Here is a 25,376-nt window from a genome sequence, read left to right on the forward strand (position 1 = left end):
GTGCCGCATCCTTCCTGAAGATGGTACGGAGAGAGAGGGGTGAGAAACAAAAGTTTCTCAGTAGTTTATCTATATGGTGTCATCGTATCCATCTCCAACCACTCCGAGTTTTAAAATAAAAACAGTGATAATGCAAGGTTGTTCAATTATTATTTTCAAAAATCCTTGTTAGTCGGAGTGGTGTGACTTTTAGATGCTTCTCATTTACTTATGTTATGACATGTGTGATGCATACAAAATGCCTATAGCGTTAAAACATATAAACTCATAAACCTTGGTTTGATGTTCTCATAGGCCATAAAGTAAGGCAAAATAAATAATAAATAAGAGAAGAATAGTAACATTGGAATAGATAAGTCAAACAGGATAGATCTGAATAAAATAGAGATCTTAAACAATATCATACATCATACAAAAGGAATTTTGGATAAAGGAAGGATCTTTAAATGCAATCATAATCATAAATTAAAAAGGATAAAAAAAGAACAATCATGATCATACTTTTCATTGTACTTTTTATTACTTTTTCTCGTAGCTTTTATGGAAGGTATTGAGCTCAAATCGGTATAAAAGGTGGGAGTCCCCTTCCCTTACCGAAAGTTCTTATCCCAAACGTCTTGGCGATTACCTTCCCTTACCGAAGGATCATCTCGATCGATCACCTTCCCTTACCGAAGGATCATATCGATATCTTGTCTTTGGGGGTCACCTTCCCTTACCAAAGGATCATTCCCTCAGTTCAATTTACAATCAAGGTTATTTAGACATACACAAGAAAAGAGTTATATCAACAAAGATATCTTATTATATAAAATTGATGGGAGTTCCCTTCCCTTACCGAAGGTTCCCAAAAGTTTGTCGATCACCTTCCCTTACTGAAGGATCATCTCGATTTTCTTGTCTTTGGTGGTCACCTTCCCTTACCGAAGGATCATTCCTTTAGTTCTTTAATGCACATAAGATTGTTATTATAATGCATAATGTGTATGAAGAAAAGAGACATTATATCATGACATGTAATGCTAACATCTATATCCAAAAACATTTAACATATGACATAAAAATTAGCATAAAACCCCCTACCTCGAGTAAAGTTTCAATAGGTGTTCCGATGCAAATAGATGCAGTTTGTTAGTGAAGAGAGACTTGTTCTATAGCTAGACTTTGTGTATACTAGAATGTTTTATATAGAAAAATAGAATAGAATGAGAAAGGAAGGATCAAATAGCTATCAGGTATATGCAGATTATGTTAGGAGGCATTTAGGTGAAATCTTCAATCTGAATCGTCACTTTGTGAGCCCTATAAAGTTTTCTACGTTTGGAATTTAGAAATAGCTATTAGAGACAAATTTATATAGAATTGAATTATCTTTAAAATGAATCTTAAACAAAGTCAATCGGATAACCACAGCTTGAGATATTTTTGAAATACTGTTAGTATATTAGGCTGGCTGATAAGAGCGTGATTTTCTACTATGAATTTGTAACCAATTTATCTACCTAATTTAATTCGAAGTTGATTTTATACTGAACTTAAGAAATAGAGCTAGTATTCTTATCTTTTCATATAACTAAATATTATTCAAATTTAATAAATGTAGAATTAATTATGACTATATTTTAAAAGGTTGTTTATTGTCGGTTAGAGATTAACTACAGCTAGTGTTTTCATATGTTTAAATTTTAAATTCAAATCTTAAATCGTTACCATTTTAATTAATTAATTAGTTATAAAAAAATGACTTGATTCAAAAAGTTGGGATGTTACACACACAAATAATTTATTTAGTGACATATAACATTGTAGTTCATGCATACAATAATTTATTTAAAACAACTACAACTATCGTCGACTAGAAGATGCCCCTCCATCACCAAGAGCGGTGCAAGTCCTCCGCGTGTGTCCGCTTTGGCGACACAATCCGCACCGCTTCTCCCCGTTATGCTCAATGTCATCTATGTTGTTACGAATCCTGGAGCTCATGCGCGCGACCTCTCTTCACTCTCATCATCCTAGGGTTGGGCCAGATTCGGGGACCGTCATACGATGACCAATCATCATCGTGCCCTATCGATCGAAACTCTGATCTGTAAACATTGAAGACCGACTCCATGCGGTACATAGGGTGAACAAACTGCTTCCAATCAAGTCTTGCATGAGAGCAAGCTACAAACATGTGACGACAAGGGATATGAAGAGCCTGAAAATACCCACAATAATACTTGCGCTCATCAAGCAGCACCTGATAATTCTGTTGCCTGGATCCAGGAACTGCCGCTAACTCTTCAACCATGAAGTTTGTCCTCGATCGATCAAACTGGTAAATATTCATAGTGTTCACGTGCTTCGAGTTGAATTCTATGGCCTTCATCAATGTCTGTGAGAATTCAGCACCGACCTGAAGTTGGGCCAGTGCCTCCGAACCCTTCCTTGCAAAAAGTTCACCCAAATGAAAATAACTTAACTTAACAAGAGCCATGATTGGCAAATTGCAAGAACCCTTCATAACAGCATTAATGCACTTGAAGATATTGGTTGTCATGTGACCAAATCGACGACCCTCATCAGCATACTGTGCCCACTGTGACCGTGGCATTTTTTCAACCCAGTTTGTAATAGCTACATTTTCGCCCCTCAGACGGCCATAATAATGAGCGAACTCACGATGCGACTTCGAGTACGCTGCATTAATAAGAACCTTCTTCAAGTATTTGTTCTTAAAGTGGGTCATGAAGTTGGCTGCAATGTGTCTTGTACAAAATACTTGGAAGGCATGAGGTGGTTTCCATAAACTCCCTTCGACATTCAGTGCTCCATCAATGGACTTGTGTCTGTCTGAAATCACTAACACCCCTGGTTGTGGTTTCACATGCTTCCGTAGGTACGAAAGAAAGAATGACCATGCCTCCTTTGTCTCACCTTCAACAACTGCAAATGTAATTGGCAGAATGTTTGCATTGTTGTCTTGCGCTATGGCCATCAACAAAGTTCCACCGTATTTACCATATAAGTGGGTGCCATCAATGGAAATAAGTGGCTTGCAATACTTGAAGGCTTCAACACACGGTGGAAACGTCCAAAAGACCTGATGAAACATCACAGTGTCGGTGGACGCAGGCCAGGGTTGTCACTAGTTGCACCCAGGTACCTAAATAGACATACATTAGTGGGCTTCTTGTACACGGCTGAATTATTTAATAGCGAATAACTAAACCTGAAATAAATCTTACCTAGCAAGTACATCTGTATAGCGAATAACCAACGAGGAAGCTCATTGTATGACTCCTCCCAATCGCCATATATTCTAGCGATGACTTTCTGTTTTGCAAGCCAAACCTTTCTGTAGGACGCCTTGTAACCAAAGTGATTCTCCACACCTCCTTGTAGAATCCTGATGCTGATTGTTGGATCGGCCTTGACCATCGTAAAAATGTGTTGCGCAATCACATTCGAATCCAACCTACGATAATCTTGCCCCCATTGAAGTTTGCATGCAAATATGAGGACCAGTGTATCTCCTAACCTCCCACCTTTCTTGCTTTCGGTGATATGATATGAGTCTGCTCCAATTACAACTGGGTCCGAACTAGATACATCGTGCATTGTACCTCAAATGGTCACTCTCTACTATTTTGTACTCCGCAGCCCTCCTGATGTTGTACTGCTTAACTACCAACATGACTTCTTCCTTGTTCCCAAATTGTTGTCCAACCTCAAAATCGTTGCTTGGGAATTCCTCAGGACCTCCCTGGGTAAACGACCAATCCGAAGTCATTGCATTGAGATTCAACCTCGTGAAATGATCTGGTCGGTCATATGGTCGAGAAATAACAGGCTATGTCAGAGCAATCTGTGTGTCACCGTAGTAGTTCATCTCCTCTTCCTCGTCACCATCATCAGGGATTTCGGGTGGTTCTTCGTCAGCATCGTCTCCATCATCGGGGTTTACTTCATACTGCTCTACCATCGGATCTATGATAGCAGAACCATTATAACTTTCAAGTCCGTCATCCATTAAGTTAATGTTACGAACTTCAACATTAGACCCCTCCTAACTATCCTCAGATGGCATATTTAGATCCACCATTGTCCTTCTGATAGTTCGTCTAACAACTCCACCGAAGTCAACAAGAAACACGTATAATTCCAACAGATGAATATTGGTCCATCGGTTGTGCCACGACCTTATAAGCCATACGTCCTCATCGTCGCGCAACCGGTACCTAATTCAAAACAATAGAAATATCTTTCATAACCATGGTCTGATAAATATACTAGTAACAGAAACAAAGACAATACAATTGTAATATATCTTTTATAGAATAAATTGCCATCTATTTTGGTCGGATATCTGTAGTAAATTTTTTTCACCCTTTTAGATTCTTGCTGTCTGACGGAATGCAATATCACATTCTTCAAAGTTGTTAAACTGTTGACTTTCGAATTTCGATGTCATATAGATAATTATCGGTTGGCCCGATCTAAAATTAATTGAACCTTCTTCATCATACACTATTTCACCATCGTAATGAATGGATAACAATGAATTTTCTGACATCATAGCGACAATGTTAATAGTGAGAAAGAAAGTAGACAGAGAAATTGTGGCTCCTTGATATTCTCTCCAATAGGCCTGCTTTTATTTCCAAACTCATCATAGAGGTCGTCGGGGGTAAGGCGAACTCTATATAAATTATAGAGTTCGCCGGGGTGTGTGGCGAACTTGCTGTTATTCCCAAAAAAAAATTATATCCTTGAAAATAAAGTTGAGAAATCTTTTTTGGGAAAATAATTAATTATTTTATTTTATTTACGAAAAAAATCATTTCATTTTATTATTTAATTTTATATTTTTATTCCTTTTATGATGATGTTGATTTTTTTTAAAATTTATTGGTACGCTGTTAAATAATTTTTAATTGTAATAATTTTTTATATAAAATTTAGAATAAAAAATAAATAGGCCATTGATCTTTTTATCTCGCAGATATTTTTGTTTTTCAGAATTTAAAAATACTTTTAAGTCCCTAAATTTTATCAACGGCGGACGGATAGGTCCCTCTATCTATTTGCTTCTCTCGAAGAACAAATGGACATGGGTGAAGTGACGCCCACGTATTTGTTATTGAGCTATGTGTCTATACAGTGTTGTTGTAGCATGTCCTCCAAAAAAATAAAAGACAAATAAATTCTTGCACTACAAAAACGATAACATTTTGCGGTTTTACGATTTTGTAGTCTGAGAGAGAATGAGCTAGAGAGAGATTAGGTGAGTGGCAGAAAGGGATCCACGTTCAAGAGGCTGCGGCAAGTACCCCCACAAGAGTTTGTAATTCCTTTACTTAATATATGAGTATATATAATAGATGTTTCCATTAATTTTATTAATTGTCCCCATTATTAAAATTATTTTAAATTTATTTCTATTTTAAATTTTAAAATATAGTTTCTATAGATAAATTTTAGTGATTTATTTGTTTTTTAATTAGTTAGTTTTAACAAAAAAAAAATAGAATGATTAATATTTTTGGTGTCTTAAAAAAATACAACGATCTTATTCTACTTATGTATTTTATTAAGAAAAAATTGCATCTTTGAATTAAAGATAATAAAAAAAAGATAGAGGGGAGTTGAATATATTTATGTTTAAATTCAAATAAGATACAAAAGATTTAATTGTGTGAAAAATTACTATTATTATAGTAAAAAAAGTAAATATTTTAAATATAATACTAAAGAAAGTAAATTATAAATAGGCCATTGATCTTTTGTCTCACAGATATTTTTGTTTTTTAGAATTTAAAAATATTTTTAAGTTCCTAAATTTTATCAACGGCGGACGGATAGGTTCCTCTATCTATTTGCTTCTCTCGAAGAACAAACGGACATAGGTGAAGTGACGCCCACGTATTCGTTACTAAGCTATGTGTCTATACAGGACTGTTCTAGCATGTCCTCCAAAAAAATAAAAGACAAATAAATTCTTGCACTACAAAAACTATAGCATTTTGCGGTTTTACCAAGGTTCTGAAAATAAAACCGGTCATCGAACCGCTCTAACTACTGGTTTACTGGTTCATAGGTTTAACCGATTCGACTGTGGTTGAACCGAAAAAACCGTTTTATAATAAAATAATAAATAAAATATAAATTAACACATGAAAATATAATTATAGTCTAATGTAAGCTTTAAAATATCATTCAAAGAAAATGCTTTTCTGAATCTCTTTCAATAAACCTTTACCCACTCAAAAGAATCTTAAGTTGTTATATGAGTGCTAAGATAGCTGAACCTAGGAAATTGCCTGCACCTTAGATGGCAGTTTTGCAGGTTTTTTCACTTCAGAAACCAGGGACAGCTGCAAATCAGGCTCAAATATTAGCTAAATATATATCAAAGAAAGTATGGATCATATTAACATTGGAGAAAAGGAATACTGTTTGTAAGTACCTTGCTAAGTAAATATGTAGGTGGTTCATAGTTAAGTCTCTTGTCATTTGGTTCCTATAAAGACAAAAGAAAGAAAGAGGGGGTAGGAATTCAAATAAGAAACATACACAGAATGATTCATTCACATCTCAAATACAAGCATAAGATTAGTACATTACCAGTGGATATACTTTGATACTTCGGAAGACACCTCTTTCACCTTTGTTCGATCGTTGCTAATAAAAGCACCACACCCAGTTATAATCAATCACTTTACTTTACTAGCAAATAAAACATGAAAAATTGAACCTATTCAAAAATCAGTTTTACAAACCGCCTCCTCAGGCTCTCCTCGGGGTTTGTTAGTCATTCCATATTTCTCCTGCTTTGAGCCATTGCTAGAGTTTGTCCTAGAAGAGTAATATAACCAGATAGCAGATTAATTAAGAAAAAATTGCATCTTTGAATTAAAGATAATAAAAAAAAGATAAATGGGAGTTGAATATATTTATGTTTAAATTCAAATAAGATACAAAAGATTTAATTGTGTGAAAAATTACTATTATTATAGTAAAGAAAGTAAATATTTTAAATATAATACTAAAGAAAGTAAATTCAATATATTATTGTTGGTATGGTATAAATATTATTAAATTTATTATTTAATATTTTCATAATGTAAATAGTGAAAAAATAATAATAAATTTATTTTTTAATCAAATTGGATTAATCATTATATTTTTATATATTAAATGACAAATCTTAGATTAATATATATAATTATGTTATATTATATTTGTGCCATGCATTTATGTGTTTATGTGTAAAATTTTTGTCTCGGTTGATTAAATTTCGAGATCCGTTGCTGATGAGGGCCAAAGGGAGGGGAAGGAGAAGAAGGCAGCAAGTGGTGGTTCTATGATGGCCAGACATGTAATCTCCAGAGGCGAGACAAATGACTAACAATGATGTTGATAAAGATGGTGGTTGGAGAGTGAGAAGGGTTGTTCTTTTTCTTCTGTTTACGTGAAAGAAAAGAGAGAGAGAGAGTGAGAATGTGAGCTAGAACTGGAAGAGAGGAGAAGAAAAAAGAGGAGAAGAAAGTGGAAGAGGTCGGGGTGGTGGCGTGGACTGCTAGTGATGAAACAACAAGAGGCGGCGATACTGTGGGACGACGAAGAGGAGTGGAAGAGAAAGGACCGCGACGGTTCAATGTGGCGGTTTCATCACAAATGGTGGAGACTACAGTGATTTTGGGACGACGAGGGTGGTGATTTCGGTGATGGAAAAGGAAGATGGTGGTTGTTGGGGTCTAAATGGCAATTATGAAGTGGTGGTGATGGTGATTCGGTGATGATGGTGGTAAGAGGAGGGCGACGTGCAAATCAGAGGGGAGGAGAAGGGAAGAAGAGAGTTTGAAAATGAGTTTACGGTTTTGGGATGGTGATGGTGATGGTGAAGGGAGGATGAAGCTGCTTGTGGCGAAGAGAAAGAAGGAACTCTGTCGTAATTAGAGTTGTCTTTGAAATGATGTTGTTTTGCAGCGGGGTTAATTGGGAAATGGATCCTCTCCATTTTTTTTCACTGAAGAGAATAAAGTGTGATCTCTCACCTTTAATTTTATAAGTGGGACCAGAAATAGATTAATAAGAGAGAGAAAATAATAAATAGTGAGATCACACACCGGACACTATCCAATTTTTTTCTCACTGGAAAAAATCTACTCCCACTTAATTGTCCCGTTTTAAAAAAGTTTCATTTACGAAAAAAAAATTAAAAATTTATTTATCCTTTATTCTAAAATTTATAATTATATTACATATATATAAAAATTAATTATTAAATCAGTCACTTGCATACATATATACATATATATATTAAAAAGAAAGTTGTTTGGTGGCTAAAAATATAATAACCAAAATGATCAAATTTTAACTGACCTGTGTAAAAAGGACAAATGGCAACAATAATAATCATAATTTATGAATGATTCTATTAGGTAGATCAGTGCTGTATGCACTGTAAGGTATATCTGTAATTACATTTTCAAAAAAGTCTTTCATGTATATAGACTTTATATGTAATTGGACAAAGACAAACATTAAATAATTGCTATTTTTTATTTAAAAAAATTAATCTAATATAACATGTTATCTAATTCTTCTTAATAAAATATTTTTTTAAATTAATAAAATTAATTTTTTTTCAAAAAAATTATTATTTAATTACCAGAAAAAAAAAGGTTAGAGTTTTCTTCATTCATTTTTGGATGGTGTTAGAAGAAACGAAGAATCAATGTCTTTCATTTTAGAGACGTTACACATGTTTAATAGAGTATTTGATAAAACTAAATTAGTTATCGATATAAAATATATATTAAAATATAAATACACATTAAAAATAAATTAATCATTATATATTTATAATTAATTTTAATAACTAATTTTAATGTACAAATAATATTTTTATGGACCAAAATGACCAGTTTCTCTTAGCACATTTTTAAATTATGTTTTCAAACATGAAAAATCAAACTATTATTTTACCAAAAAAAAAATCAAAATTTATTATACCCTTCATCGAAAAATCTCTGTATTTTTTAGTCGCCGTTTGGCGTATAGAATTGGATTTTAGCTCCTCAATTCAAGAGAACTCCACAAAGATGCTCTAATAGAAAGTGTATATCCCCCTAGAGTTTTTTTTTTTTTTTTTTTGTGGTTAATTTTTCCTCTTATTTAAAAAAGATGGCTTGAAAAAAAAAATTGAACGAATCCATTCCTCAAACTATGGCATAAGATATTTATGTTTCCGAGAATTCTAAATGCATAAACTTAAAAAACTTGAAACTTTTGTATTCTTTAGAGCACTCGTTAGACAAACCCATATAATAGCAATGTAGACTAAACAAACCTTAAGAGAACGTAGTTTGCCTTTGCAATAGCTTATGAAAATCAAGAGAAAACAAATAAATAATGCACAAAAGGAAAATCACAAGCAATAGATACTTTTCTAAATCAAGTAACAAACAGTAACATTTGGATAGCTAGTTCTTCAGTTCTTCACAAAACAAACTCTGATACAATACAAAATGACAATGGAATTGTAGAGCTAAACTTTCCCTACATTTCCCTCTCCTTAGTCATATGGTATTTGGATATATGCTGCATCACATATAAAGGGGATATCGGCATACATACCGGCGAGGGCACACCTTATGGACTCCAAGACGGTGAAGAGATAAGCGAATGATACGCCGGTCCAGAAATGCATTCCAAGTTTACCCCAGTAGACCGATAGCGGCATCCAGCGACTCACAGTTCCTATAACCTGCAATGCAATCTCCAACAGCATTCCCATCACAACATGGAATCTGAAGAAGTGAGGCCATTCTTTTCTCCTCACGATTCCAAGGTAGGCGACGAAGAAGTATGCCATGAGAAACCAGCTAGGCAGCATGCCAATAGCCTCCAGAAAAGGGTATGTCAGGAACTCAAAGTATTCCAAAAACGGGTTAAGATTGTATGCTGTCTCGGCGTACATCCACGTCTCGTGGAGAGGCATGAGGTAAGGGAGGCACGCTAATGTTCTCCACCACCATCTTGGTTTCTTGGTCATTTGTGGATAACGCCAACTAGTTGGGACGTCCTTTGATGCTTGAACGGTTGTAGTAGACCTGCATCGTTTCGGTAACACAGGGATTGTGCGAAATAGAGGATTATGACCCCTACTTGAGAGTAGGCTCGATGCAACAGACATGTTCGAGAATGTCATTCCTATCAGAGAAATAAACAATTACAAAAGGAAAATACTTCTCAGCCAGAAACTAATTCCAGAATTAACTGAAAAACTATGATTGGAATACTTTAAATTTTTCAACCACTCAGAATGTGCTACATGTAGCATGCTGACGAGTAGCATTACTAATTAGAAAATAAGATCATCATTGTACTTATTGTGCAACAATTAGACACAGTATGGCAATGGATCTATACAACAAATTTAACTCTTGTATCGAATAGAGAATACATCCTACAGATGATGGTTTCAGTTATATACTAACTGTTGGTAATCATATATGGAGGACTATTATCGATTGAATCTGTCACCAACACTAGTTAGTTCTAGACTTGTATCTCTCATCAATGTTCTCATATACACAATCAAAACATGCAGCTATATAACATTAATGTTCATTCAGTGAATTGAATCCCAATCCTCATAATTCCAATCCAATGTAGCATATTCATATCCTCGAGAAGATATCACTCAAACTATCCAATTTATGATATATTACACCAAGGACATTGAAGCTATTTTTTTTTTCCTCCTACCACCACATTAAGTAAAAAATATGTGTAGATTATTTTTAAAAACAATGCAACATTTTCCCTATTACAAAGAAGGGGAAAATCAAACTACAGTGCCAGAAGTAATAATCTTGGAAACTTAAACCGCAATTATTTTCTTCTATTCATGAAAAATTGAACATGTCGACGAATAACTAAAGCATGGAAAGTACCTCTTTGCAACGAGGATTTACACTCAAAACTATGTCCAAAAGAGGAAGAGCTCTGAATGTTGGAAACAGCAATCTTGGCAGGAAACTGAGAAGTACAGCATAAGAAAGAGCTACAAGGCATGACACCTTTCCATGGCCTCGAATTCAAAGGAACACACACTTGTGGGGATGCAACACAACCATTTCGAATCATGGTTGGCCAACTGACTCAACAACAACAATAACATCAGAACATGTAAAACATTAGCATTGAAGTATCATCAAACTATCAAACTGAATTCATAAAGTAAGCTAGTAAACACCAGAGCCTAGAGTATTGTGCTTTGTTTGTACATCTTAGCTTACAATAATTGGTTCCTTATCTACTATCACTTAGATGAAGATTTTAGTAAACATATGAAACTATAGATACAGAATAAAATTTTATTTAAAAAAATTACACAATTTTTTAGCTAAATCAAACCATAAGTTTAATTGGACTCAATCAATAAAATGCAACCATTTTGAATCATGGATGGCAAACTGGTTCAACAACAACACCACTACTAGAATTACAATTACAACAGTAACAATGAATTCAAATTAAAGATCAACTATTAAAAAATTAAGGACAAAATAAAAAATGCAACAGGATAAGATTAAACGAAGAAAAAAGAAAGAGGGAATGAATGCAACATTGTTATAATGACATCACTGCTTGGTTCTTGGAAGTGATGAACACAAGTTAAACAAAATAAATAAGAAATATGAAACCCAAAACTCAGACTTTGAACAACTATTTCCACAAAATAAGAAGCTTCGAAATCTAGAAACCAAAATAAGTTGAGGGAAAAAAAATTAAAAGAGAAAGGGTAGAGATAACAAGAGATATGTACCTGTCTCTGAGAAATGAGTGAAAAGAAAGGAGAAGATTTGAAAGTTGGGGTGCAATAGTAATACTGATTAGTGGGGTTGAGTGTTCATGTGTCTAGGTTTATCTGAACCTCCATCTTCATTTTACAGAAAATACAAAGAACAGTGACGGACACGAGAGAATAGAGATAGAAGCATTATTATTATAAAACGATGATGAAATTCATGTGTCTGAATTGGGCCTTCCGGGTCGGGTTCAAGGCTTGGTTTCAGGATTTGATTTTATTGGGTTATGAAGAAGCATACTCCTTCGGTCGTTCCAGTGACAAAAAAATTTGCTAGGTAAATATGCAGTTTTTGTAAATAAGTTCAAATAATTTTTTTTTCCCTTATGCTTCTTCTTCTTCCCCTCTTTCCTCAACTAAAATTTCCGGTTATCAATCCTTAAATTCTATTGAATCAACTTGGTAAATTTGACTACAAAATGACTTGATCATATAACAGCAATGAAAAAAAATAATAGTTATAAACTGAAATGGTGGACATTCACATCCAAATCAATATAATAAAGTACATCAAGTTTAACTGTGCACTATGATTTAAAGGTGAGTATACTCTTCAGTTTCACCTTTTAATTCAAACCTAGATTATACTCTACTATGTATTAATTCTAACTAGCTTTTTCATTCAATGTTTATTTCAGGTGCCCATTACGTAAAAGGAAAATTACAGGTTGACAGGTTCAACTATTCGGTCGTAGAAAAATTAGGATTTTCTTCTGTAAATGATATACAACCAGAAGATCTTCGGTAAAGCCTGACTAAAATTACGAGATTACCGGATGAAATAAGTGGTCAGATCTACTGATATTTTGTTTGAAACATCAACATCCAAAAATTTATTATACTCCTCATTCATAAGCTCTATCCCCTTTAAGAAACTTTGTCATATCAAATCGAATTAGTTCTTAAAAATAAGGATAAGAATTAAATATTGGTGGCTACATCAAGAAATCTGATCTTCGATTGAAAAGGAGAACAAAAGTGAAAATATACCCCAAATGATTACTCGAGCAATAAATATTACAAAATCCCAAGCCAAATCGCCGTACAAAATTATGAAGAAATGCGTCATGAGTTGTGAGATTTTAAGACAACAATGTTCCGCTACTGACAATGGAAGTAATATTTAATTTCCTCTCTAATTTCCCAAATATACAGCCTAATTGTAATGAAGTATATGATACACTAAAAAATAGAACCAGAATCGGCAGGACTAGTGGCATGGCAACATAACAGTAAAAACAGCTAGTTGTCAAAATGGGAGTCAGAAATGGCAACTACAGAAACGATTCATCACCAGAAAGACAAAATTTCGATTTTCATACCGCCCCAAACAATTTAAATTATGTCGATGGGGTTTCATACTCTTCCTTAGCCTCGGTACCATTAACGAGGACTGCACCATCGGTAGAATCTGCATCCACTACAACTTCCTCTTGGCTTCCTTCCTCTGCATTTTGTTCCTCTGTATATTCCTCTTCGTTTTGTTCGGCCAACTGCAACATAAGCACATAGAATAACGTCAACCTATTTTAATTCCGTAGAAGCAAAATAAAATTGAGAGCATTATGATAAACCTACCTCATGGTAGGATTCCCCATTCTCTAGAGGCTGTTCCTCTTCTTCGATCTGCATGTTTCTGAAAGCTTCAACAAGAGGTATGTGTGATTTATCAGCATGGTTGATGTACTCCTCTGCAGGAGGATAAACGCCCCTGAAAAAGAATAATAAAAGTAGTTCAGGGAAAGAGATTCGTTGGGATATTTAACACACGATATAACTATCAAAGCTGCAGGAAAGTATATATTTCCCACTCCAACCTTTTTTCTGCTGCTTTGGATTCAACAGCAAGTGCAACTTGCCAATCGTCAAACAAATTAGGATACTCTTCAGGATCAGCCAATGATTCCGCAGCTTTTGGACTAACCTATTCATATTAACAAATAAACAACGTAATAAATATGACAGTTCCATTATTGAGAAATAAAAGTACACGATATATCTGAAAAAGAAATTACCTTGTTCAGATCTTTTCGCCAAATTGCCACTATCTCTGACACCTTGCTTGGGAGATAAGATCGAGCCATTAAAGCAGCCTCAGGAATCCGGTTGCTGCAAAAAGCATAACTTTGATCATCAATCCACTCTAATAAACAATGAATAAGAGTAGTGTAGAATATTACCTTTCTATCAACAGTTGAAGGCAATCTTCAAGTTTACCCAGTGTAAATAAGCAAAGGAATGCAACATTGTTCTTCCCTTGCTCTTTAGCAAGAGTTGCAAGTTTTGAAATTCCTTCAGCATCTCCTAAAGAAGAATATAGCAGCAATAACCCACTCAAATCCACTGCATGCTTTAGACACTCCTCAGCCATTTCTAACTGCAAGAATGGATGACATAGTGAGATGTAATGGAAATGGACAACATAGTGAGATGTAATGGAACAGAAGGGTGACGAAGAATGATCAACATCAAAGCCCCTAGATCATTACTGGCAGTGACAATAACAATAAATATTTAAAATTCTACTATGATCAGCATCTATAAAGAAAAACACCTTTCCAGTAGACATGGCTAATTCTCCCAACTGCTTCCATTTAGACTCACTCTGCACTTCCGTGGCAATGCTCTGATCGGAGAGGAATAAAAAGGATGAGTAGTTCTCATAATTTAAAGTGAAACAAGAAAGTAATCAGTAAGTTACATTATAAAACTTTTATAAGTCAAAGGCTATCTCCTTTTTCAGGCACATGAAAATTTTTTAACTTACCTTTGCAACCTCTAATCTCCCAAGCTGCATGGCCAGATCGAACCTATAGTCAGGGTCAGTAGCTACTTCAAGAGCATCCTCTATCATGCCTCGTGATTCCAGGAATCGAGCCACACTACCATAAAAACAAGTGTATAATTTTAACTAGGACCATATATGACATCTTAGAACCAAGCTTTAGAACTGAACTCCTAATTTAGAAAGTAGAACAATACTCCCTCTATATTAAGAAGATGGGTAAAACCACAAAATATGAGACTATACACTTGTATCATGAAAGAACATCAGGCAATAACAATAACAATAATTCAGTGTTAAGAATACCATAACAAAGTGGGCAAGAAGTGATGTGCTATTAATGAGCTAGTACCTGTTGTGATGCTCTTTAGGAATGGATGGTAGAACTTCATTGGCCCTATCCAAGTCACCACGCATCACAAGAGTCTTGTACTCAATCAAGCTCAAAAGTAGCGTGTATCCCATTACACTGAAACCATCAAGAACAGAAATATAATCAAGCACTGCACTACATTATTAGTGTAATGTGATATCAAATGATACAAACACTGCACTTACTTGAACTCTTTGTCTATCAAGTAAACCTTACTTTGGCTGGCAAGATATCCCAACAAGTACATAGGACGGTCCAAATGAGACATTGTAGTCACCTAAATTCATAATGGTATTTATCAAGAAGCCTTAACTGAGCCAAGTAGTAAAATAAATCCTTTTCTCCGCAACGAATAAACTTGTCAAGACGTAGAGGTGATAACAAGGAGTTCAATAAACATGAGAATTAGAAGTTTTTTCAAATTGAACCAAATAGGAGAAATTGGCAATACCTCTCCACCAACACAATAGTTAAGCCTCCAAGAAGAATTGTTGTAGATAAAACAATCCCCAACCCAGATCCCCGTTCTCACACGCTCATTCATTTCATGGAGGAGCTCAAAGGCATCTTCAACACCTTGCTCATCAACGGCCATTTTACTGTCAAGATATGATGCAACAACATCACGCTGCAAAAGTAGAAGTTAAAATTTTTATTGTGTCTCACTAGCAAATTGCAACCCAATAAAATTTCTCCCCTTTTTTTGTGTGTTCTGATAAAATCAACTGTAGATAAAAGGATAAAGTTAATTAGAACCCTCACGTTGTACTTCAAGATGTAGAATGATGTGTCACTTGCAATCACCACTAGATCACCACTATCAGCCCAATAGAGGTTCTGGCACAAAAGATATTTTAAAAGATTAATGACGACTTAGATAGCAATAAACAGAAAACTACACATCACCTCATGAAAGCACTTACTTTCACATTAACATCAATCCGACGAATCAACCTGCATTCAGCCCAATCGTAAAAGCAAATGAAATCATTTGAGCACATTGCCAGTACAGTGCCACCAAATATTCGTTCAGCTGAAAATGTTGGCCGTATACTCTTCTTTTCCTGAAAGAAAACATAATTCTCACTACAATCAAATTTCCCTGGAGAATAATTATTTCACTTCAAAATATAGTGCCCAGGTCAAAGCATTGCAAGCACTTAGCTCCTTGTCAAACAAGGATTTTATTGAGGTAAATTCCCACACGTAGATAATTTTTAGATTTATTAAAATTATATTTCGGATGGAAACAATGTTATTTTATAATGCTTAAATTAAATTTTACCCAAAAAAAAAAATATTTCTTAACTTATAAATAATTAGATTTTAATATTAATTTTTCTTTAACTTAACCCATAAATAAAAAATAATAAATTTGGTCATTATCCATGCAAAAGTAAATTTTTTCATTCATACTTTCCAAACTACATATATGATATATAATACCAGTTTCCCAGGTTCAAGCCCAATGAATGTGTCGGTTGTCATTATCATTTTCTCTGTTTCTCATTTTATTGTTGTAGGATATAGGTTTTCATCATCACTTTTGTCAATGGAAAGAGTATCAAATGAATATAAAAGTTCAAAATGAATTAGAAACCTGGAAATTCTTGCTGAAAATCTTAATTTTTGATGTACTTTCTCTCACAGCATACTCCCCATCCGAAGACCAGACAAATTCCAATGCCGAGCCAAACGATCTATTTCTCCATGCCAAAGCAGTGTATATAATATACTCACCATCTCCACAAACAACAACAAACCGACCATTTGGATTGTGTTTCAAGCTCTGAATACCAAACATAATCAGACCACTAGTCAATCACCAGGTGCTAATATGCATGAAGAAACATACAAGTTGTAATAACTGAAAACATAATTCTAGTTACAGTTCCCACTTCCGAACGACCTACCAACTAGTTGCCAATGTTTTTTACTTCAAAAACTTGCATAACACAACATATAAATATTCATCTATACTGGGAAGAGATACAGCATATCCAGGGAAGAAAAGCTAGGGAATCATGACAACACTAACCCGACGGAGAAATAACAAATTTTTTGCATACAAATACTGAAACAAAGTTCAGCCAGGGATCAAGAGAAATATATGAATATAAGGTATCACCAGAGCAATAACGAAGCAAGATCAGGATGAAGACATTCCAAAACATCTGATTTCCTAACAACAGTAAGTTGTTTTTTTTTTTCTGCTTTGCAAACCAGAAACTTTAGGGCACTAATTAAGGAACCAAAAAAAAAAAAAAAAGAGTGAGAGATAAGATTTTAAGTTTAACATACTTTCCATTATTTTTTCCTTAACCAATATTGTTGGGAAACAAATTAGAAAAACAAAAACAAACACAAACGAACAAAGATTATTTTTTAAAAAAAATCATAATATAAAATATACCTATTTCCCTAAAATTCATCCAAGGTTGCAAGTGAGACTATAAACAATCTAAATTAGAGAATAATACAAGAATGAAACACCATAATAGGAAGTATGTTAACTCACTTGTGGGTAGAGATCACATGTCCCCAGCTCCTTAACAGCCAAAGGTAACCTTTCCCCATCAGCAATCTAAAATACATAGCACCAGTATGTGTCAATAAAGAAAGACAGAATTCTCTTGGTAAAAAGTTAATAACGACAGCCAGATTTTCACTGCCTGCTTGCTAACTGTAGAGCCAAAAGCCCAAGTGGGCAAAATTCAGTAAATACCTGTGTGTCTGCTCCTACACTTCTTATATTGACAGTCTGAATTTCATTATGCTTAGCCCAAATAATCTTCCCGCTGTTATCCATGCTGGCCACTGGTTCTTCTCGACCAAGTTTGACCATAATAGTACCTTCATCGTATCCAATCACAACCCTGCAGACAAAGATGTACTGGAAATTTATAAAACAAAGAACAAGCAAAGCAAGACACTCAAAAGCTTCAATAACAACAAAGAAGCCGTGTTCCATTTGGTAGGGTTGGCCGCATGGATCAAATGACAATATAGTACCTTTCCATAGAACATATCTGTGTTTATTAAATCATTTACATGTAAATCTCTTTTGAAGGCAATTCTGACGAAATTAAAGAATACAATGATGCATAAGGAGAAAAAACAGTTTTCTCATCAGTATCTACTCAAATGTGAAGACTTCATTCATTATTGAGGCAAGAGATGACAATATTGTCCTACTTAACATTATTCAAGGGGATAAGCAATGAGCCTCTACAAGACTTGGAGAAACTATACCTAATTTAAAAAAAAAAAAAAAAAGAACTCACCGACGTGAACCCTTGAGGTATCCAATAGCCCAAACTCTTTCAAGACCATAGTTCAATGTATTCTCAAGTCTGAAAGCAGATTAAACCACCATAAAATTGTTAAATGGCCACAATATATTCATAATCGCAACCATACTTCAAACTAGTTTTAGTAAATCTTCAAGTCTAGAAAGGAAAGCTTAATTGATGAGAAAATAGTTAATACAATTAGAAGAATCAGATGAAATCCATTCCACTCTGGTGAATCTCAAATCCAGGCATCATTGTCATGAAAAAGAACTCTCTATAGAGTATAATCTTTTAACAAAAACAGCATGAGAGGAAAGGTTAAGAAGAAACATGAGACAAAATATCATTCTTTCTAGGGGAGAAAAAAGTGTTATAAGCCCTCATTGCCTAAGATCAAAAGTCAAGGTTAGTGAAATTATTCAAGTTCCACAAGCCATTGATGACAATTGGCCAAAAGGGCATAAGGAACTAACCAAATTGAAGATAAGCTTAGAACTTAGTATTCTATGAATCTCCAATTACCTATACGTTGTGGAATGCCATATTCGTACTGTACCATCCTCAGAACCAGTAATAATTATAGGGAGCTCAGGATGAAAGCATACAGCAGATACATTGTGCGTGTGACCCTCCAAAGTCTGGACACAACTTTTAGTCTGATAATCCCATACCTGTTTCATAGGTTTTATCCATGTAATAATTCCAATCGATATATACATAAAAGGCAAACAAATCTTAGCAAAGTGTAAAGAGAATGAAAACAGAAAGCAAACCTTTGCAGTGTGATCATCAGATCCAGTTATTAGGTAAGGTTTGTCACCACCTGTAAAGTAATCAACACAATTCACTCCTTTCTGATGAGCATCCAATGTAAAATTAGGGTCTGGAGAGCCAAGATTCCAAATCTGCAAGGAAGATTATGGCATTAATGCCCTATATTGGAAATAAACAAAATTATACAGGAAACAACTCTAAAGAACACATATATACCTTTATGGTGCGATCAAGAGAGGCACTTGCGAAGGTGTTGGTATCTTTAGGGTTAAATGTCACTTGCATGACATAATGAGAATGCCCCTCAAATACCTGGGTACAAACCCAGCCCTTGTCCCAATCCCAAAGCTTTATGAGCATATCATCAGATGATGAAAGCACATAAGGAAGGTTAGGATGTACTGCCACACACCTAATGTAATCTGTGTGTGCCTCAAATATTTTAACCTTATCCATTGTGTTGTAATTATATACACGAATATGCATATCATCTGCTCCGGCAACAACCCACTGTTTACGTGCAATAAACTTGGCCGACCTAACTGCAAAATGATGCAGTATATGAGAGCCATGAAAGATATAAAGAAGAAAATGGCTTACAAACAAAATGCATGAAGTGGCTGATATGTAAACAACAATACAAACAGACCAAAGTTCATGTACCTGGTAATTCAGCTACCTCAAAAGACTTGGCCATGGTCTGAAATAGAACCCAGGAAATTAAAGTTAATTGCACAAACAAAGGCATGTGAAGGATTTAAATAAAGGAACAGGACATTTAAAGGCAGTCAGAACACATAAAACTACACAGAATGCATCAGAAACCTTTGAAATGACATGAAGAAACCACAATGCAATGGAAAAGAAAAAAAGAAAAAATAAATAAAACATATGCATGCTACTTAATAAAGTAGAACTAGCAAATACAATATGCAGTATTTGCTAAACTATGTACAACAGTAAAATTCATCTCAAGTACAAAAACGATGGCACTAATTCAAGCGTTTAAGGAAACAGATGAAATAAAGTAATCATGTATTCATTCTCATTGGTAAACTCCTGATCCGGAACAATGTGGGTTGGAGCTCCACTTGAAATTTCAACAGTTCCTTCCAATCTCTCCCTCAATTATGGATTATCTGAACAAATCTCTAACCAACTTTCTCCAATTCTACATCCCTTATTTATTGCCAATTTACTGTAGCCATCCAACTGCCTCTTACCTCTTAACAGACTTGGATCACAATTTGTTTCATTCAGTATATGATACAACTGGGACCCAAGCATCTAATATAATGTCCAAGACCCATCTTTCCTACACTTAGTAATATAGACCTGCTTGAATACAGGTCTCCTATGAGAAAATGTGTCTCCAACATCTCTATTAACAGTGGTATCACATTAAAATATTGCAAAGGATGGATTTTGACATTTCTGTCAAAAAGAAGTGGATAACTAGCCTTTCTTCGACATTTTGACAGGTTTATTTGTCAGTTGCAGCATCCAAATAACATGTTAGTAAAAAAAATTGTATTGATATCAGTTTTTCCGTTTTGATTGAGAAGGAGGTCATGAGCTCGTGTGGTGAAGGCAATCATAGGATAGAGCGCAGTCAAGTTCAGCTGGTTGGGATTCAATCTCAGGATCAAAGAGGTATACTTGGTGACAAGTGTGTAAAGGCTCTTTGGTATTTATTAATCCATATAACGGGGTATATATATTTCACACAACTTATATTTCATTCTTTTTCTAGGTACAAAATGCTGTAATAAGTTCTAACCATTTTTCAATATAAACATCAATAGAAGAGTCGTAATATTCACTTTTTGTTTCTTCGGAAATGGCATGAGGGCTGAGGCAGACTATATACAGTTTCTACAATATTTTCTTTTGAATTTTGATAAAGAAGAGTATCATTAACACAAAGAGAAGAATAATACAATAAGATAGTAACTACAATTTTGTTTGTAGGCCATAATTATCAGTTTGACTATTCTAATGGATTCATTGGAACTCAATCAACTGATGCATGCAAAAACACTCGAAGTTATTCCTTACATAAGAAGTTTACCAGGACTGATTTTTAATGAAAGCAAAAGTACATCTTTTGCAAATTAAGATATTTAAAGCACAAACATCTTTGAACAATGTCATCTAGTAGCATAGCCACATACTATTGTAATTTTCAAATTTCACTAGAAGAAAAAGAATAAGAGACTGCTTGGAATATGAAGAAAGCATAATAAACACGCTTCATTCTTGAACTAGCTGCTCGTTATACATAGGCATCATGCAAAATGTCGCTTGTTTAAAGATAAATCAACAAAGACCTGTTTCTGACTCAAGTTCCAAGATATAGGAATTCACTAACAAAATATCTTAACTATAAAAAAATAAAATAAAATAAAAGCTGCCATACTTGAGATTGGTAGTTCCATATGCAGACAGTGCCACTGTATAAACTTGCCAAAATCCTGCATTATTGATGGCAACATCACGAGATTCAGTAAAACGTAAAGTACGTATAAACCGATCTATCTACTCTCCACGTTCCACAGTAATAATATAATATCAACAGGGTTTCGGTATAAAATAATATCAGCATTTTCCACAGTTAATAAACAACACCACTCATAAGAGAAACGTTCACAAGCTATCCTCATAGATGCCACACTAGAGAAATACCGAATAAGTTAGTAGTTACATAAATCTATGATAAGCATTAAATTAGAGGCCCTGTTTTAACTTCAGCATCATATCATAAAACAATCATCTAGTAGATGAGAAGGCCTAATTACCATGGTTCTGTAGGATGTAGATCCACAGACTTCACTCTCTCAGATCTTTGAGCAAGCTTTCGCTGATCAAATATTATGGCAAGACGTGAGTTCAAGCATTAACATAAGCTAAACATCCGCACTATGCCTGGTTGCTTAGAAACCTAATTCACTGAAAACCTCACCGGACAGCTAAACTAGAAAACTTTCTAAGCAACCAAACATAAGCAAACCTCATAATCCAAAACACAAAAGAACAAATCGTACCTTGATTTCGAGTCTGAGAGGCTGCGAACGCAAGCAGAACAACAAACAAGCAAAAAAAAAGTCAATTCACAATTCAATATTAGATCCAATTCGGAGCTAAAACAGACGAACTAACAGTGAAAAAACAAAGCAAAACCAGGAGCGTCACATTTTTCAGGTTCACATATACATACATAGATAGACAACAGAAACGATTGAAAATCTCAAAATCAGAGACGCCTAACAGGAATAAGGAAACCAAAATGGAAGCGAGTGTTGGTTCCAGATCTAAGAAGCGCTAGTTCGAGGAAACGGATCGAAGAGGAAGAAGAAGCTCACCATTTTGGTTGTGGAGATTGAAGGAAGAAGTTGGAATCGACGTAGAACACTCTCCGAAGATCAGAATCGGAGTTCCTGAAGAGGTAGAGAACGAGATCGAGCTCCGAGAGAAAGAGAGAGAAGGTTTTTGGCGTTGGGTTGGGAAAGAGCAGAGTGTAAAAATGTAGATACGATCGATTGAGGGAGGGAGGAAGAAAGAAGAGAAGTGTTGTGCTTTGCAGTTAAGGAAGTATTTACGACTATACCACTGCTAGTAAGGGATAGCAAGGGATGCTGGAAATGGTGTTAACACTTAACAATACCTTCTTTCTTCAACTAAACAAAATTAATTATTTACTTATTATATCGTAAAAGTAATTAATTTTTAAATTAATTTTTAAAATATTAAAAAATATATTTTTATTAAATAACTGTGCAAAATATTTAATACTTATAATTATGATCGGTAACATATAAAATATTTAATCAATTTGGAATTTTATAATTATTATATATAATAATTAATTTTAATCCAAATAATAGTTTTATTAAAAAAATATTAAATACAAAGTTATTTAATAATTTAAGAATTGAATCTAACTTAAGAATATCCTACCTCATACAATACTATGTAACTGAAGGTTTTTTTTTAATTATATATTTTTTTTTTCACAGTATCCTCCAACCCGATAAGTTAAAGACTAATCCGCCACGGTACTGAGCTCCATTTAAGGTTTACTGCTGACCAATTGGTTGCTGCATGTAGAAGGCGAAATTCAAACTTCCAACACTTATTTAAACAGACTAGTGAGCTAAACATTATACCAATTCAACATGATTTTTTTAATTATATTTGATGAATAGGCAATAACATGCTCTTTTTTCTTCCTTTTTTTTTGGTTAGCAAAATAACGTATACAACATTTAAAAAAATTTGAAAAATTGATGATGGTGTCTCATGTCTGAATTGGGCTATCCTTTGTGGGTTGGGTTATGCTTAAAATTCAGTAATTAAGTTTTTGGTGTACGGTAAGAAGTCCACTAAAGTAAAGTCCAGAAATAAAATAAAACCAATTTTCTTTTTAATTGGACTTTGTTTTCAACCCACTAATCAAACTGGAGACTGAAGAGTTCAATGTTGATAAACACTAACCACCAAAAAACTGTTAAAAAGCTATTTGACTCAAAAAAAAAAAATCGACAATGTTTTCTTTTTAAAAAAATAAGCCGGAGAATAAAAATCTTTTCACCAATCTAGACTTATAATGTTTTTTCATATAGAATTTGTGTATCGCTCACTTTTAATTGGGGGTTTTCATTTCAATAAATGAGATTTCAGTACCAAACTACCAATATAAATATTCTATAATTTAAGGCTATTCTATTAATAAGATTAATAGTATACTTATGCTAGAATTTAACTGTAAGCTAAGGATAATGTAATAAATTTTGGTTTATTGAACCTTAGATGTATTTTTTTTTTTAGGAAATGGATTAATCATGGTTATTTCAGTTCATTTTATATGAATTTCGCTATAGTTTTTATTGAAAATTATGATGCTATAGTTTTTTACTGTGTTTCCAAAATTATTCAAAATAATTAGTGAGAGCTAATTTATATCCATGATCAATTTTTTCCCAAATATCTAATCATATATTTTTTTATTAACAAAATTAACGAATTAAATTTTAACACTTACTACTTCAATGGGCATCCCAAAAACAAACACAAAATAAATAAAATTTATAAATTGCAAACATCATATGTCCATGTGCCAAAAGTAAAGCCACCAATTTATCGACTTTAATTCATTAAAGTCCTTATTATATTTTAGCTATCGTTCATTAAGTAATTTTTGCATTATCATTAAAATATTAAATAATTCCCTTGCTTTATCAATTATTCCCATATTTTTGCATTATCATTAAATAATTTTTATTCAAAGTGCTATCTTAAATTGTGAGAATATGTAAAATGACAAATATATTGCAAACCTTCTTTTACTTTGTATTTCCCTTTTCCATTTTCAATCAAGGCGTATATTTGAAAAAATAATTAATTTTAGAATAATTATTTAAATCAATTCTCAAAAATTTTTAAAATAAATATTTTAGTTTTTATGAAAAATTAATATATAGATTAATTCGAAGATTTTATTCTGGCAGATAAATTAGTCTCAGTTTATTTTTTAACAAAGTAATTACCTAAATCAGTCCCCAAGAATAACATTTTAGTCCCTAAAAAAATTAATATGTATTAATTCTCAACGTTTTTTTTTGTTAGACATAATAGTTCACTTTTAAAATGAGCTGAGGATTGATTTGGGTTATTATTCTGCCAAAAAAATAAACTGAAAACTTATTTGTCTACCGAAATAAAATTTTAAAAATATTTTTGTGTATCAATTTTTTTAAAAAACTAAAATATCCATTTTAAAATTATAGGAGATTGATTTGAATAATTACTCTTACTTTTATCTACCAATTGGTCAAGGAAAAACAAAAAGAAAAAACATTAAAGAAATGAATTGAGTAAATGATTACAAGTCTTGAAATAAAATTAAGACCTAATGGGATATTCGAAGAATAAACTTGTCCACTTTAACAAAGCTGTCATATGCTTTCACGATGAACCGTTAGAAGAAGAAGTAGGAATGACCCTAGCCACCACCACTGAAATTAAAGCACCATAGATATTAATTGGTTTCCTAATAAAATAGCTGGTGCTACTACATGCTACTACTTCAATTCCCATCGTGCATTCCCCACTTTTATTTCTGTCTTCCTCAGTGACAACATTGTGGATTCCATTCATGTTTCCTTGTAGCCCTAATAAGCAATAAATGAATATATATACATATATTAAATAGGTAAATTAGTCCTGAAAAATTATCCAATCTCTAAATTAGTCCCCAAAAAAATAAATTAATCAAAATTATTT

General features: G+C 33.7%; 3 protein-coding genes and 1 long non-coding RNA gene across 4 annotated transcripts; all 4 read right to left on the reverse strand.

Moving 5' to 3' along the window:
• Positions 1-1,966: 1,966 nt before the first annotated feature.
• LOC130948349 (uncharacterized) lies at positions 1,967-4,018 on the reverse strand. The gene is made up of 4 exons (XM_057877068.1): positions 3,865-4,018; positions 3,612-3,807; positions 3,234-3,463; positions 1,967-3,057 (listed from the first exon to the last, which is right to left on the reverse strand). The coding sequence occupies exons 1-4, from the start codon at positions 4,016-4,018 to the stop codon at positions 1,967-1,969; spliced, it is 1,671 nt and encodes a 556-aa protein (XP_057733051.1).
• Positions 4,019-6,180: 2,162 nt separating this feature from the next.
• On the reverse strand, positions 6,181-6,825 carry LOC130948255 (uncharacterized). The gene is made up of 3 exons (XR_009072992.1): positions 6,613-6,825; positions 6,455-6,508; positions 6,181-6,362 (listed from the first exon to the last, which is right to left on the reverse strand). It is a non-coding gene; the product is annotated as an uncharacterized LOC130948255 (long non-coding RNA).
• Positions 6,826-9,417: 2,592 nt separating this feature from the next.
• LOC130947849 (protein TIC 20-I, chloroplastic) lies at positions 9,418-12,001 on the reverse strand. Its single transcript, XM_057876566.1, has 3 exons — positions 11,828-12,001; positions 10,953-11,155; positions 9,418-10,206 (listed from the first exon to the last, which is right to left on the reverse strand). The coding sequence occupies exons 2-3, from the start codon at positions 11,143-11,145 to the stop codon at positions 9,569-9,571; spliced, it is 831 nt and encodes a 276-aa protein (XP_057732549.1). The 5' UTR covers positions 11,146-11,155; positions 11,828-12,001; the 3' UTR covers positions 9,418-9,568.
• Positions 12,002-12,848: 847 nt separating this feature from the next.
• On the reverse strand, positions 12,849-22,717 carry LOC130950688 (coatomer subunit beta'-2-like). Its single transcript, XM_057879248.1, has 24 exons — positions 22,457-22,717; positions 22,139-22,159; positions 21,893-21,954; positions 21,514-21,568; positions 19,758-19,794; positions 19,311-19,636; positions 19,094-19,225; positions 18,843-18,991; positions 18,312-18,380; positions 17,753-17,903; positions 17,546-17,611; positions 16,628-16,816; positions 15,951-16,091; positions 15,790-15,864; positions 15,479-15,655; positions 15,213-15,304; positions 15,007-15,123; positions 14,637-14,751; positions 14,424-14,495; positions 14,050-14,246; positions 13,885-13,978; positions 13,687-13,793; positions 13,448-13,580; positions 12,849-13,362 (listed from the first exon to the last, which is right to left on the reverse strand). The coding sequence occupies exons 1-24, from the start codon at positions 22,457-22,459 to the stop codon at positions 13,210-13,212; spliced, it is 2,733 nt and encodes a 910-aa protein (XP_057735231.1). The 5' UTR covers positions 22,460-22,717; the 3' UTR covers positions 12,849-13,209.
• Between the last annotated feature and the right edge of the window lie 2,659 nt (positions 22,718-25,376).

This window comes from Arachis stenosperma, chromosome 9 (assembly GCF_014773155.1).
Source record: "Arachis stenosperma cultivar V10309 chromosome 9, arast.V10309.gnm1.PFL2, whole genome shotgun sequence".
Classification (NCBI taxonomy): domain Eukaryota; kingdom Viridiplantae; phylum Streptophyta; class Magnoliopsida; order Fabales; family Fabaceae; genus Arachis; species Arachis stenosperma.

Excerpts from the sequence above, each read along its gene's own strand:
- LOC130950688 (XM_057879248.1), bottom strand. Across the intron at positions 21,955-22,138 it reads CTCTCAGACTCGAAATCAAG|CGAAAGCTTGCTCAAAGATC; the intron begins GTACGATTTGTT and ends ATATTTGATCAG. Across the intron at positions 13,979-14,049 it reads CTTCAACTGTTGATAGAAAG|CAACCGGATTCCTGAGGCTG; the intron begins GTAATATTCTAC and ends TGCTTTTTGCAG.
- LOC130947849 (XM_057876566.1), bottom strand. The coding sequence starts at position 11,145 with ATGATTCGAAATGGTTGTGTTGCATCCCCACAAGTGTGTGTTCCTTTG. Across the intron at positions 10,207-10,952 it reads TAAATCCTCGTTGCAAAGAG|GAATGACATTCTCGAACATG; the intron begins GTACTTTCCATG and ends TTTCTCTGATAG.
- LOC130948349 (XM_057877068.1), bottom strand. The coding sequence starts at position 4,018 with ATGGATGACGGACTTGAAAGTTATAATGGTTCTGCTATCATAGATCCG. Across the intron at positions 3,464-3,611 it reads GTAGAGAGTGACCATTTGAG|GTTGGATTCGAATGTGATTG; the intron begins GTACAATGCACG and ends AGATTATCGTAG. Across the intron at positions 3,058-3,233 it reads TATACAGATGTACTTGCTAG|CCTTCAAGTATTGCAAGCCA; the intron begins GTAAGATTTATT and ends CGTGTGTTGAAG.